The sequence below is a fragment of the Catharus ustulatus genome, chromosome 18 (genome assembly GCF_009819885.2).
Source record: "Catharus ustulatus isolate bCatUst1 chromosome 18, bCatUst1.pri.v2, whole genome shotgun sequence".
In the NCBI taxonomy this organism is placed as follows: Eukaryota; Metazoa; Chordata; class Aves; order Passeriformes; family Turdidae; genus Catharus; species Catharus ustulatus.
The window spans coordinates 3,115,233-3,127,876 of NC_046238.1; the positions used below are offsets into that span (position 1 = coordinate 3,115,233).

The 12,644-nt window shown below is 45.7% G+C and overlaps 1 protein-coding gene across 2 annotated transcripts in view; it reads left to right on the forward strand.

Moving 5' to 3' along the window:
• The first annotated feature begins 1,482 nt into the window (after window positions 1-1,482).
• The window catches only part of LOC117004740 (MLX interacting protein), a 42,500-nt gene continuing 31,338 nt past the window's right edge, over window positions 1,483-12,644 (forward strand). The window contains exon 1 of one of the 2 annotated variants that reach the window (XM_033075795.1): window positions 1,483-1,853. In XM_033075795.1, the coding sequence (XP_032931686.1) occupies window positions 1,483-1,853 (371 nt within the window). The remainder of the gene's footprint in view (window positions 1,854-12,644) is intronic. The other variant, XM_033075797.1, reaches the window with a different exon arrangement.

Consider the following 12,644-nt stretch of genomic DNA (forward strand, 5'->3'; position numbering starts at 1 on the left):
GTTAATATAGGATAGCAATAACCAGTTTTGAAGCTAAATATGACAGGCCTTTTCTTCAGAATTTGAGTCATGTATGATGCTGACTAAGAGCTGAATGCTAGTTTTAGTTTTTAAAGATCTGAGACAGCTCTCACATGATGTGATCATTCCTTACTGTTGCTTTCATGTGTGGGGAAGTGTTTGGCCTAGCACTCCTCCCCTAAACACAGGGATCAGCCTTGATTCCATGCTAATGGGGAATGTCTGATCATTGCATGGGCGTAATTGGGATATTGCAGAGATGCCTCTTCTCTCCTCACCCAAGATTTGCTCTCAATCTTCTCAGTCTCCCTTGATCTTATTTCTGGTTTAACACACCAGAAAAAGTAGCATATGGCTATTTAATGTTTGGAAGCTTTTTCTCTCCTGAGGGTGGCTGTGTACAAGAGCCTGTTTTTTCATTTTGAGTGTGAGGTCCTAAAACTGAAATAATATTTTCAATTTAGTATAAATGCTTTGGAATGTGTGTCCTAGGATCTGACTGCTCTCCTGGTCATGGAGGTTTGCACTGCAGGGCAAGTTTGAAATCTTTTCACTTGACTTTGTGTACACATACATACATGTATGGGGTTTTGTGCTGTAGGATGATACTCTCTCCCCACACCAGCCCTGTTGCCATGTTTTTATGTTAACCTACAGGATCCATTGCCTCCTTTATGCTTTTGAGAAAGATGAAATCTGACCTTCATTTTCCTTGGAACATTTGTGATTCCTTTCCATGTGCCACTGAGCAGGTAGCTGTGTTAGGTGTGAGGCCCTGGCAGCAGAAGCTCCATGTCCTGACCCCTCTGTGACTGCAGGTCTCCACTTCTCTGGCTGCCCTGTCCCTTCTTGCAGACTCCTGGAAAATAATGAACAATTTAGTATTTTAAGTATTTCTAGTGCAATCGCTCACTCAATGCTCTTCACCCACTTCTGGGCTGTCCTCTGCATCTCGTGTTCCTCACATTCCTTTAAGTTTAGGAATGTTTTCCCTAATCGTTAGAGCTGGAAGGGACCTCAGGAGATCACCCAGTCCAATGGAGCAGGTGACACAGGAACGCATCCAGCGGTGTTTGAATGTCCCCAGAGAGGGACAATCCACGGCCTCCCCGGGCAGTCCCTGCCACCCTCAACCTAAAGGAGCTCCTCGTGTTGAGGTGGAACATTTCCTCTCTTAGTTTGGTTTATAAAAGAAACACGTTTGTCCTGCTGGATGCAAGTCCCGCCGCATCATTTAAACCAGCCACCCTCAGAAGGAGCGGGGACATTCCTGGCACAGGGCACCAGCATTGCTTTCCCCGTTTATATTTTTGAGCCACGCCGGCGGTACCGGGGTGTCCCCGTGCCCAGGGCGGCGCGGCCGCTCCGTCGCCTTTAAGCGCGGCGGGGGCCGGGGCGGGGCGGAGCGGGGCGGTGGCGGCGCAGAGCGGGCGCGGGCTCGGCCGCGGCGGCAGCGGGGCCATGGCCGCCGACGTGTTCATGCGGCCGGCGCGGCTGCTCGGGGCGGCGGGGCCGCTGTCCCCCCGCACGGAGCCCGACGAGGACTCGTCGGACACGGACGATGGCGGAGCGTCGCCGGGCGGGGGGCGGCGGTGCGGGCCGCGGCGGGGGCAGCCCCCGGGCCCGCAGATCATCCACTCGGGGCACTTCATGGTCTCGTCGCCGCACAGCGAGCACCCGCCCAAGAAGGGCTACGACTTCGACACGGTCAACGAGCAGACCTGCCAGACCTACCAGTTCGGGGCGGCCCGCGGCGGCGGCGGCGCCGGCGGCCGCCTCAGCATCGACGCGTCCCTCACGAAGCTGTTCGAGTGCATGTCCCTGGCCTACAGGTACCGCCGGGGGCCGGGCGGTCCCGGCAGCGAGCCCCGGCCGCGGGCACAGCCCTGGGCTGGGCGGGGGGACCGCGCCGGGCCCGGCTCCGTGTGAGGGGCGGGGTCGCAGCCGTGTGGGGACCGACCCGACCCGACCCGACCCGAGCCGAGCCGAGCCACACGCGGGGTTCGGTGCCGCTTTTGTTTTCAGCGGGCTCGGGGGATCCCGGCGGGACTTCCCGCAGGCCCAGGCCGTGGCTGGGGTGAGCCGGGGGTGTCGCTGCCCCCCCGCCCTGAGGGCTGCGGGCCGGGGTCCCGCTCGCCCCGGCGGCTGCTGGTGCCGCTGGAAGCCCTCAGCATCCCGCGGCCAGGCCGGCGGCGAGTGGAAGCCTCCAGTGCTAAGCAGAAACCCTTAAAGGGCAAAGTGCCCTGCTCCATGTGAAACCCGGCCAATTTTCCCTTTTCCCCTCCCCAAATTTTATTTTTATAACAAAGTCAAGCAAGCGGGCTCTGTCGTTTCCTTTGTTCCTGTGGTGGCTGCAGCTGGCAGCAGCACTTCCTGGGTTTATCTTAAGCACCTTTTGCTCAGACTTCAGTTGTGCTTTTCATCTCTTCACTAAGGCGTTATATTCCCATTTATCCCCTTTGTCTGTCATCCAAAATGGAGGCAGAGCTGTGGAATAGAAGTGTTTTGGAAAGATGTGTGTCTGCTCGAGTCTTTTGTTCCGTGTGATATAGCAGAAACCGGATCCAATCTGATGTTCTCTGCTGAGCGTGTTTTGGAAGTTGATTAAAAGGGTTGATGGAAAATGTCTCTTGGCATATCAGCGGAAATATTTATTTTCATCTGTAGGCACCACATTAGGTTGCTAAAAGAAAATTAACTTTGCCCACCCCAGCTAATCTGAGTATTGCTCAATGAAAATGAGACAATAGAACTATCTGTTCTGTACAGTTGTGAGAAGATATAATGTAAGTAATCCTAAAATTTTGGTAATATTGGCCAAGAATGTTATTAGTTATTGGCAAGAGGCTGAACCTCAGACAAGGTGCAACACTGGACATGAGTACTTGGTGCTTACAAAAGAAATAAAAATGTGAGCCTTAATTGAAATTAATTAATTGAAAATTAATCAATCTACCTTTATTGTACAAGCTGGGAGGAACTTGCAGAGGAGCCACAGGGATTGTGAATGACAGAACTGCACTGCTCATGTGCATCTGCTCCTCGGCCTCTACCACCTTTGTTTTATTTTGTGCTTCCATTAGTGTGTCCTTGGGATTTTGAAACTGAGGATCACATCTTCTACAGAGGAGTAATTCTGTTACACTGACTGACATTACTCAATTGGGATGTAAGTGAATAAATTGAGCACCAAATTTATTTCAGAAGAAATAATTTTACCCTGCTTGCTGGTGGTACCATGAGGCAAGGTGTAGAAAATATCTTCTTAGAGGCTGCCAAAGGAAAGCACATTCTTGATGCTTCTGTCCTTGGGTATCTTAGGGTTTGCTGAGTTGCAGCCCTGGAGCATCCTGCCCAGATCCAGCCTGCTTACTCAGCAGCTTTGGGATAGAATTTTTAAATCTGCCAAACAAACCAGCTGTAAACTCGGCTCTAAAAAGGATTAAAGTAATTCTGGGAAGTCTGATTTGAGGTGATGAACGTGGCTGTGAAATGGAAATGTCATTTTAAGAAGTGATTGAGCCTGCAGGTTGTAGGTGTCTCTGTCCACATCTCAGGTCGGATTTGATCTGGGCTGGTTTATGGGGATGTTTTGTGGCTGTTGCCTCAGCTGTGCCTTTCTCATTATTGCCTGTCACATCCAGCACTGACAAAACACACAGATTCCACATTAATGTCTTCTGTGCTGCCTTTGCTGGGTAGAAATTCGCTCCAGAAATGGACTGGGGGTGTGAAAACCAACAGCAAAAACTCTGCCACAGAAAGGTGAAGATTTTGCTTTGTGGGAGCATGAGCTGCCTGCAGAGCTGGGTGATGCAGCCCTGTTAAACACAAACCCAAGGAAGCTGCTGTAACAGAGCTCTCTGTGCAATATTTATTTACACATGACACCCATTGCTGGTATTTCAGTGTTTAAACTTTTAAAGAGAAGCAGTAAAATGTGGTACCCATTAGCTTTGCTGATGGACTAGAAAGCAAAGTTTTTCTAGATTACCTCGGTCATTACCTGGGTCATTACCTCGGGTGGTTTGTTTGGAAGTGACCAAATTTATGCAAGATCACGGATTTGTTGTGTAACCTGGCATCTTTTAATTGTGCTCTAAATTTTTTTGAGTTTGGCTTTGTGCTGTTAACGGTCAAACCTTTTAATGATAAAAAAAGTTGTTTCTGAGCACCAGGGAAGCGATTCCCTCATGCCTTTGAGCAGCACAAACCAACACGATTCTAATTTTCCTCACAGCTGTTTCAGTCACATATCCAGTTGCACAGCTTGAACAGTCTCATTTCAGATAAGCCATTCCAGAGAGGAAAATATGCCTATAGCATACTCCCCTGTACAGTGAGCAGATGAAAACAATTTTTAAAATTAATTAGTAACTTATAAACACTGGGGTTTACAACAGGTGTCACGCGGGCTGTACTTTATCTAGATGTCACTTGTTTTTCTGATGAGATTGATTATGGGAACTGTACCACACTGACAGAAGGAAAAGAACATTGTTTTTCCCCTTTTAGCCCCTTCATCTCAGCTCTTTAAACCAATGTGACCTTGCAGACCTTGACGTGTAGGTAGCTGCAATTGACCTGTTGCAGGCAGCTCACTTTAGATGTTAAAAAATGTTCTCAAAATGAGAGAGACCTTTGACACTGCTCGTTCTGCTGAGAAGCTGTGCTCCTGGGCAGACCCACAATATGCACAGTTAAGTAAAATGTTATGCCATCTTGATATTTAATTTACTAAAGCCCTCTTATAACTTTACATTAACCACATAATTACATTATCCAGAAAAAAATTCCTGAAGCTGAACTGTATTTAAAAATGTTCCAACAACAGCCTATCAGGAAGGTTTTTTTCCTTGAGATTGGGACAGAAGAATTTTTTCTCTTTGTTTTGGAGACTTCTTGTCTCCAGTGGAAGAATCATACTCAGCTCCATGTAGAATGCAGGCTGAAGATTTCTGTGAGGTGAAAAACTGAGCTCTACAAAAGGGCACTGTAAACCATTTATTGCCCTGGCAGTTGGACTTCCCTGTGGAAAGCTCTGCTTTGGGAAGAATGATGCATAGTTTAAGGTTTAAAACCTGAAATTGGAACTTTTCTGAACTGTGTGGAGCTCTGAAAAATGGATGTTGGGAATCCATGACCTTATGCTAGTTTATCTCTAGGGTAGAGAGGTAAATCATGCTAAAATTACTGATGTAATTATTGCAAGGAGTAGGAAATACAGTGTATTACTTCTGGAAAAAGTGGATTTAAGACAATTCTTTATTTTCTCCAGTGTAAAATGCATGAGTGACATTGCAGATTTCAGTTATACTCTGCAGTGTGCTGTGTACACGCCCTGTGAAGGAATAAGAGGTTGATGAGGATCTGAGACCATGTAAATAATTAACTTTGTGTATTAAGGTTCCCTTCTTGTGCAGTGCTGGGAAGACAGTCCTGCACAGGAATGGGCTCCTCAGATGTGTGTGGTCGTGTACACTGTGTAAACAAAGCACAAGCTTTATTGTAGGTGTTATTAATGATACTACTCACACTGAGTGGTGTTCTTTTTAAACTATTATATATTATTATGGCAGTTGTTGATTAGCATAGGGCATGGTAGGGTAAATCAAGATGACTTTGTGGGCTCATTTATTCTTAAGTAGCCTCAGAGTTCTGTCACCTCTTAATAAGAGCTTAAGGAACATGCCAGGTGTTGTACTTGAGGTAAGAGTGTTAAGGTTGGCATGAGATCCTTGTCCAAAACCCTCTGGATCCTGCTTGCTAAAGCTGCACAGAGCAGGAGAGTGGGCTCTGGGAACTGGGACAAAAGCTGCCTTGTGAGCAGCTTGCCAGGTCATTTCTAGATTTCATCTCTCCTCTTTAGCAATATGACTCCTTCACTTCATGTAGATGTAAGCCAAAAATATTCCCTTCCTCAGTGGACTGAAGTTAGGGTCAGCTTGTTTCCAGAGCACCTTTGCCACACATTCTTTGTTAGAGCAGTGTTTGGGGAAGTTCTCAGCAGTGCTGATAGCACTTGGAGATTAAAAAGAATTCAGTTACATATTTCACATGCTGCTTGTGGATGGTGCTCTGATAAAAACACCTATGTTCACCTCTGAATTCAGCCAAGCTTGAGCAGAGCTGCTGTTACAAGTATTTTTAACCATGGTGAGGGTCCCTTCCAAGCCAGGATACCACAGTCAGGGTGCAGTATGATCGAGACATTGGTACTGAGCCTCTTACCCTGCTTATGTCAAATGCTTGATATAGTCACAAGCTTTTAAGCTCTGTTTAAGATGCACTTGGAAATTCCACCTTGACAACCTTGAACCTCAGGATGGTTTGCAGAAAAGTTGCTGGGCTGTTCTTGTCTCAGAGACACGTTTCTTTGCCAGAGTAAACATTTGGTAGTGGTACTGTGAGAAGGCCTTGGTTCAAGTTAAGGTTTGATGTTTTCAGGGCTACAAATGAGAACAGGGAGAACAAATTCTGTGGACAGAGGTTTAGATACAGGGACAATTTAGTTTGTTTTGCTCCTGGCTATTTTGGTGTCTCTGCAGACTGGTTTCTATGGACCTGGTGGGGCAGGGTGTTGCTATAGAGGTGTGAGGCACAGTACTCACATTTTTCATTGAAAAAGCACATCGTTATCTTTTGGTCTACCAATTAATCTACATCTTTTGTTGTAGTTCTCATCTCATGTTTTTACTCAGTAAACAGATGTCATTTCCTGGCTTAAATACAGCATGGATTTAGTAATCATAATTTTGATGGATTGCTGAAATAGGGAAGAGGGAGCTGGTTTGTCCTGAGAACTGCCAGTTCTCAAGAACTTTTGCATAATCTGAAAAAAACATGGCTGAACTTTAAGATTTGGCATTATTTTTAGTGAAGATTTTGTGTTGTTTTTTTAATGATGTGCTTTGAATGGGAACAAAAATTAATATGTTGATTTCCAGTTCTTCCCCCCCTACCCATTTTTATTTCTTTCTGCTGAGTGGCAAGAGGACTTAAAGCCAAGAAACCCAAAATTCAGGTCTTGGCTTCACTCATGTTTTTCCACACATCCCTTTAGTAGGTCACTGAACCATTCTTCTTTGTTACTTTCCCATGTGGGGGGAAAAAATTTCCATTCTTTTGGAAAGCAGAGTTGATATTCAGTCACTTGAGCAGCTCCTTATCTGACTGTGTGTCCTTAAGCTATGATTAGTGTTAATCAAACAAAAGGGTATCTAGTGATGCTGCAGGCTGGGAAGGGGTGGGGGGGAATAAAGGGAGCTTTGTAGCCATTTTGAGCTGAAGGCTGGACATTTCTGGGATCTCAGAGGCATTTTGACAGGCTTGAAGGAGAGAGTGAACTCTTGAAGTTGTTATGGGTGGGTGGAATTTTCCCCTAATAACAGCACTTAGGGATCTGTTGTGAAGCAGCAAGAGCTGAAAGGACAAGGAATGGGGCTGGAAGATCGCTGAGATTGTGGAGGGAAATTAAGAGGATCTTTGAGGAATGCACTGAGTGAATTAGAAGGGCCAAGATAAAGCCACAGGAAGAGCTGGATGGTGTTGACACAGGCCACAGGGATGGAAACAGGAAAGAAAAAATGAGATGCTGCAAAGTTCGAGTGAAACAAAGGATGTCTCAGCTGACTGGGTGGGTTTGAGCCCGGATTACCAACTCACTGAACCCGTGTGAGTGAGGAAACACCCAGCAGCAGGGAAAGGGAAGTCTCTCATCGTGCTGGGGACTGGAGAAGAAAAGAGGTTGGAGCTGTACTTAGATGAGATTTGAGTAAAAGGACAGAGCTAAAAGATGATGATGAGCTGGGGAGAAAGGAGGATGTTGGTGTAATGCTGTCCAGGACAGGAGAAATAGGAATGGAAGGGAAGAATAGATGGAAAGTCAGGGTAGATGGTGGAAGGTGTGGCTGCAGTTGGAGAAGTCCAGTGTTTATTCCCCGTGCTTTGATCTGTGATGGGAGAGTCAGATAGGAGGCACTTGGTGAGGGTGTGCCTGATAAAGGAGAGAATGAGCTGGATGCACCCAGATGTGGAAGTCATGGATGATGGAGCAGTGAGATGGGGCAGCAGATCTGCAATTCCTGCTTTGGCTCTTCTCATGCTGCCCTGCTGCCTTTTGCTGTTGGAGGGAAAGGATTCTCTTTTTAAAACAGAAGAACAACAAACCTTACCAGTTGAGGAACCTGGACCAGTTTGGGTTAAATCTGGTATTTTATTTTTAATTAACAGACTGCAGGCTATATGCTTGCAACTTCCTTTCTTTGTATGCAGAAATTAATTGCATTTACAGTTTCCCTCATGTGTCCTTTGATATCTTAATATCGTTGGCACAAACAGTTCTTTAAAGACAAAACTTCTAAGCTACTTCTGAGGGAAAAGACAAGCTTTCTAAACTCTTTGATGACTATAGAAATATTTTACAGCTTTCATACAATTTTCCTTTCGCTTTGGAAAGGAAACCTTTAACATGTCCATAAAACAGTTCTGAAGATGATTAGGAAAAGTACTTGTTTCAGTTGCCTCCAAAGAAAATAGAGTTGGTTCTTTGTGTTTCAGACAGTGATAGAAAAACCTGAATCTGATTGTTTTTAGTGCAAGCTAGAGTTACACTATTGTCACAGTTTCTGAAGCAGAAAGGCTTGAAAAATAAGTTAGGAAAAGCAAGGTTCTTCAGAAATTGCTTCTAATAGTTTTAGCACCAGAACAAAAGTTCTGACCATGGTCTTTTCAAACAATTTTTGCTCAAATTGGAGTTGGAAGGTAATTTTTGATTGTTTTTGAACATAAACACACTGGCTTGGTGTCACTCCTGACACAATTAATGTAGCCATGCCTTGGTAAGTAAAGCAGCCTCTGCCATCGGAAATGTTGCAGTGTGCATTTGCCACAGCTTATTTACTTAGTGACACACAAGCACAAAGCTCTTCACTAACCCTTGGTTTCTTGGCTGTTGATCTTAGATAAATCATTTATTGCTTTTTCCTCCCTTTCTCCATTCTGAAGTGATCACAACAGTCTCAGCACTTCAGAGCCCCAGATGTGTGTGCTGGCCTTTTAGAAAGAGGGAAACAAAGGCATGAAGTTGAGAAGTGAGCTGACATAGGAATCTAAAAGGCAAAGATGACACCTCAGCTACAAACTTAGTAAAGGAAAGAGGACAAATGGAAGAAAGATTCAGGATGGGATGTTGAAGATGTGCTGCTTACTGACACGTCCCTTACTGGGGAACCTCACAGATACAAATCCCAGGGTAATAAAAGCAGGCTGATACTTGAAGGGCAGTCCTGATGCTTCTGGAAGGCAGAGTTCTGCTAAGTACCCTTGGCCTTCACTGAGCTGCCTGAGAAGCAGCTCTCCCTGCCCTGACTGTGGTTCTGAGAGGCATCATTCTCTCATCATGCAGTCCCCAAAAAACCTTTAATATCTGGAGCATCCCTCTGGATTCCTGAGCATGCTGCTGCCAGTGACCTTCTGGAGAATCTGGAAAACCCTTTTGTTCTCTTGGGCTTGGAAATCTAAACGGTGTGAGCTTGTTTGAGCTGTCCAATGGTTGGATGCAGGACCCCTTTCCTCAGGAGAGATTTGTTCAGGAGCTGAATGTGCCACCTCAGGCAGCAGGAGGAGCCTGCCTGTTTGGGAACCCTTTACTCTGCAGGCAGAAATGGAGAACTCTTTGTTTTCCTGCCTTGGCTTCATGCACTGCAATTGCTGGACTCTGTCTCCCTGTGTTAAATCTACTGTTGGGATTCAGCAGAAGTTTCCTGGAACTCAGTGGTGATAGTGTTTTATCTTCCTGCCATTCCCACAATCTCTTATCACTCTCCTCCAGGCTTGATGCCTCTGAGCAGCAAGTGGTGAGGAGAGCTGGGTGACACCTTGGCCATTGTGTGTGGTGTGAATGGCTGCAGGGGAGTTGTCTCTTCCCTCTCTGTTAAGCAGATTTCACTTTGTGCCTTCAAGGTATGGAAACCTGAGTGCTGCTTAAGAGCAAGTTCAGCAGCAGTTACCTTTGTGATTGAATTTTAACTTGGCTGTCCAGCCATGATAGCGGTGGATAATAAAGGAGCATAGGAAGCATCCAGGCCCAGGGAAAAGATTCCTTCCCTTGGCTGGTTATCCAGACCATGGCTACTTGCAAGGTGTGTGAAGGTACAAAGCCCACAGTGTTAGGAGTGGCTCTCAGGGCTGCTTTGTCACCTTTGGGAGTGTGAGAGAAAAGGTGACATGCCAGATGGAAAGGGCTTGCAGGGCACTGCTGGGATTATCATGTAACAGGGTATTAGTGAAAGAATCTGATTCCCTTCAATTAGTGATATGTCTGTGTGTTTTGGCCAGGATGCTCCTGACCCACAGATAACCCTTTGCCATGACACAGTTGGTGATGTACCATGATCTGAGGAAAGGGTTCAGCTGTTTAAGTAGCTAAGCATTGCTGCTTAATGAATTGATCACTTTTCCTGAAAAGCACAGAAAAATTTTAATGACTTGTTAAATTTTAATGACTTGTTAGAGAGCTTTTTATCCTGGGTTTTGTGTTTGCAGCACATTATCTACGACAGTAATGCACAGTTAGAGACTTTTTTTATGTCTCTACTTCTAGTTTAGCTGATGGTGTAGTCCAAGGAAGCAGTGGATACAGCCCTTTTTATTATATTTAATGCCTTTTATTGCTGTATTTTTAATGTATGGTAATGTCTTCCTACATACAGAGATAGATGCTTTTTTTAAAAATTATAGTGGGAAATTTCTGGATTTCTTGGGGTATCTTTATTGCTCATTTATACCACATCAGAGCAAACAGAGAATATGAGTAAAGTAAATATGTGGTGTTTGTGCTTCTGTTTCGTTGCAGATTAACCATATTTCCCTATGCATTCTCCCATGATTTGGGGAACAAAGAACAGAATTTGGAGGGACAGTTCAAAACAGAAATAAGAGAGTTGAGGCTGCTTGCAGCTGGAGGAGCAAGGAAGAATGTTTGAGATCACTCTCAGTCCATGAAAAGTTGTTCTTACTCAAGCAAAGGAGTTCTGATGCTTGTTAGAGTTTTGAAAGCTTCTTCCATCTCAGGAGATGAAGGGTGGTCTTGTCTTTGCTGGTTTTGGGTGGGGCTTACTTGGCCCAGGGCTGGTTTGTGAATTCAGAACAGGAATTGAAGAGTGGAGCCTTAAGGATGACTGAGGGGGTAAGGAGAAGATAACCAGATAACCTTGCTCTTGTGTAATAGGTTTGCTCTTCTTGAGAAAGAGGGTTGCTGGTACTTGTTTTGGAAGTGAGATAGCAGCTGCATTGTTTGTAGTTGGGTTTTGCAAATCTGGGGGGAAGGTGGCAGCTTGCAAATGTGACCTGGCCTGAACCCTCTTGGTGGGGTGTTCACTCCTCCTGTGCTGCATCTGTCCTGGTGTTCTGAGAGTCCTGCTGGTGTGGGAACTCAGAGGTGTCTGTGCTGGGAGCTTGTGTGAGCACCAGAGTTTTAGTGCCAGTAGAATCCCTGTGGTGAGGGCAGCACCTTGGTCCTGTGTCCTGGCAGGCAGAGGGAGCACAGGAACAAAGGTGTGCAGGTGTTTTGTTCTGAGGAGTTGGTGTGCAGCTCGTTCTGCTGCCCAGCACAGATCTGCAGAAGCACAAGTGAGCAGGATGAGGCCTTTTCTTTTCACTGATCCTTCCAGGGGAGGCTGTTAGTCCTCAGAGATCAGCAGGGCTGTTCTTTATGAGAGATGTCTGCATAGCAAGATTCAAACAAACATTGCAGAGGCACGAAGGAGCCTTTGCTTCTGGAATCTGTCAAGTTCATTGTTTTCAGGATTGTGGAGCATGGGATGTTTACTCGAAATCCTGGCCTCCTTTCCCTCTGCTGCTTTGTTTACTCTCCCTTCCCTCAAGGTCCCATAGTAACGAGTGCTCTGCCTGCAGCAGTTCAAGGACACCACAGCTGCAGTGACCTTGGCCAGCATGGCTGGAGACCTCTGGCCAGGCTGCAGCAGCTCAGTGACTTCTGCATCCAGCAGCCAAACCCTTCCCCAGCCCATGGGAGCTTGTTGTGCACAACACTTCTTGTCCATATTGCCCCATCTGGGCTGGGGACTTGGTTGCCTCAGCATCAAAATTCTAATGTAGGGCAAGGGTTAGACTCACTCCAGCCAGCCAGGGAGATAGATGATCCAGAGCCCAGCCTCTGTGGTAGTGCTCATGTATCTTGGGAGCAGCTGGAATGTGGGGTTTCACAATAGACCTAAAAATAACTTGGGCTCAGAGCATTTAGTTACTGTATGTTGATGTGAGTGTGAGCTATCTCAGACTCTTCTGCTCAATTCTCCATGCTGTGTCTTACATCCAAATTTTAGGCTGCTCTTAAATCTAGTTTGTCCTCACTGTCCAACACCATTCACAAAGAGACAGAGACCAAGTGGAGCAAGAATTGTGGAACAGCTTCTCATGTCTTTGTAATTATTCTTTGAAGTCCATGACTGCTCTTGATTATCTTTTTATCATGCAGCTTTTGCTTTTGGTGCTGTGGTGTGACACTTGATTTAGCCTTTGTTAGTTGTTGAGTTACTTCAGAGGCAGAAGTGATCAAGGTAAAAAAAGGAAAGGCATGCACATAAAAAGGAAAACTTAAA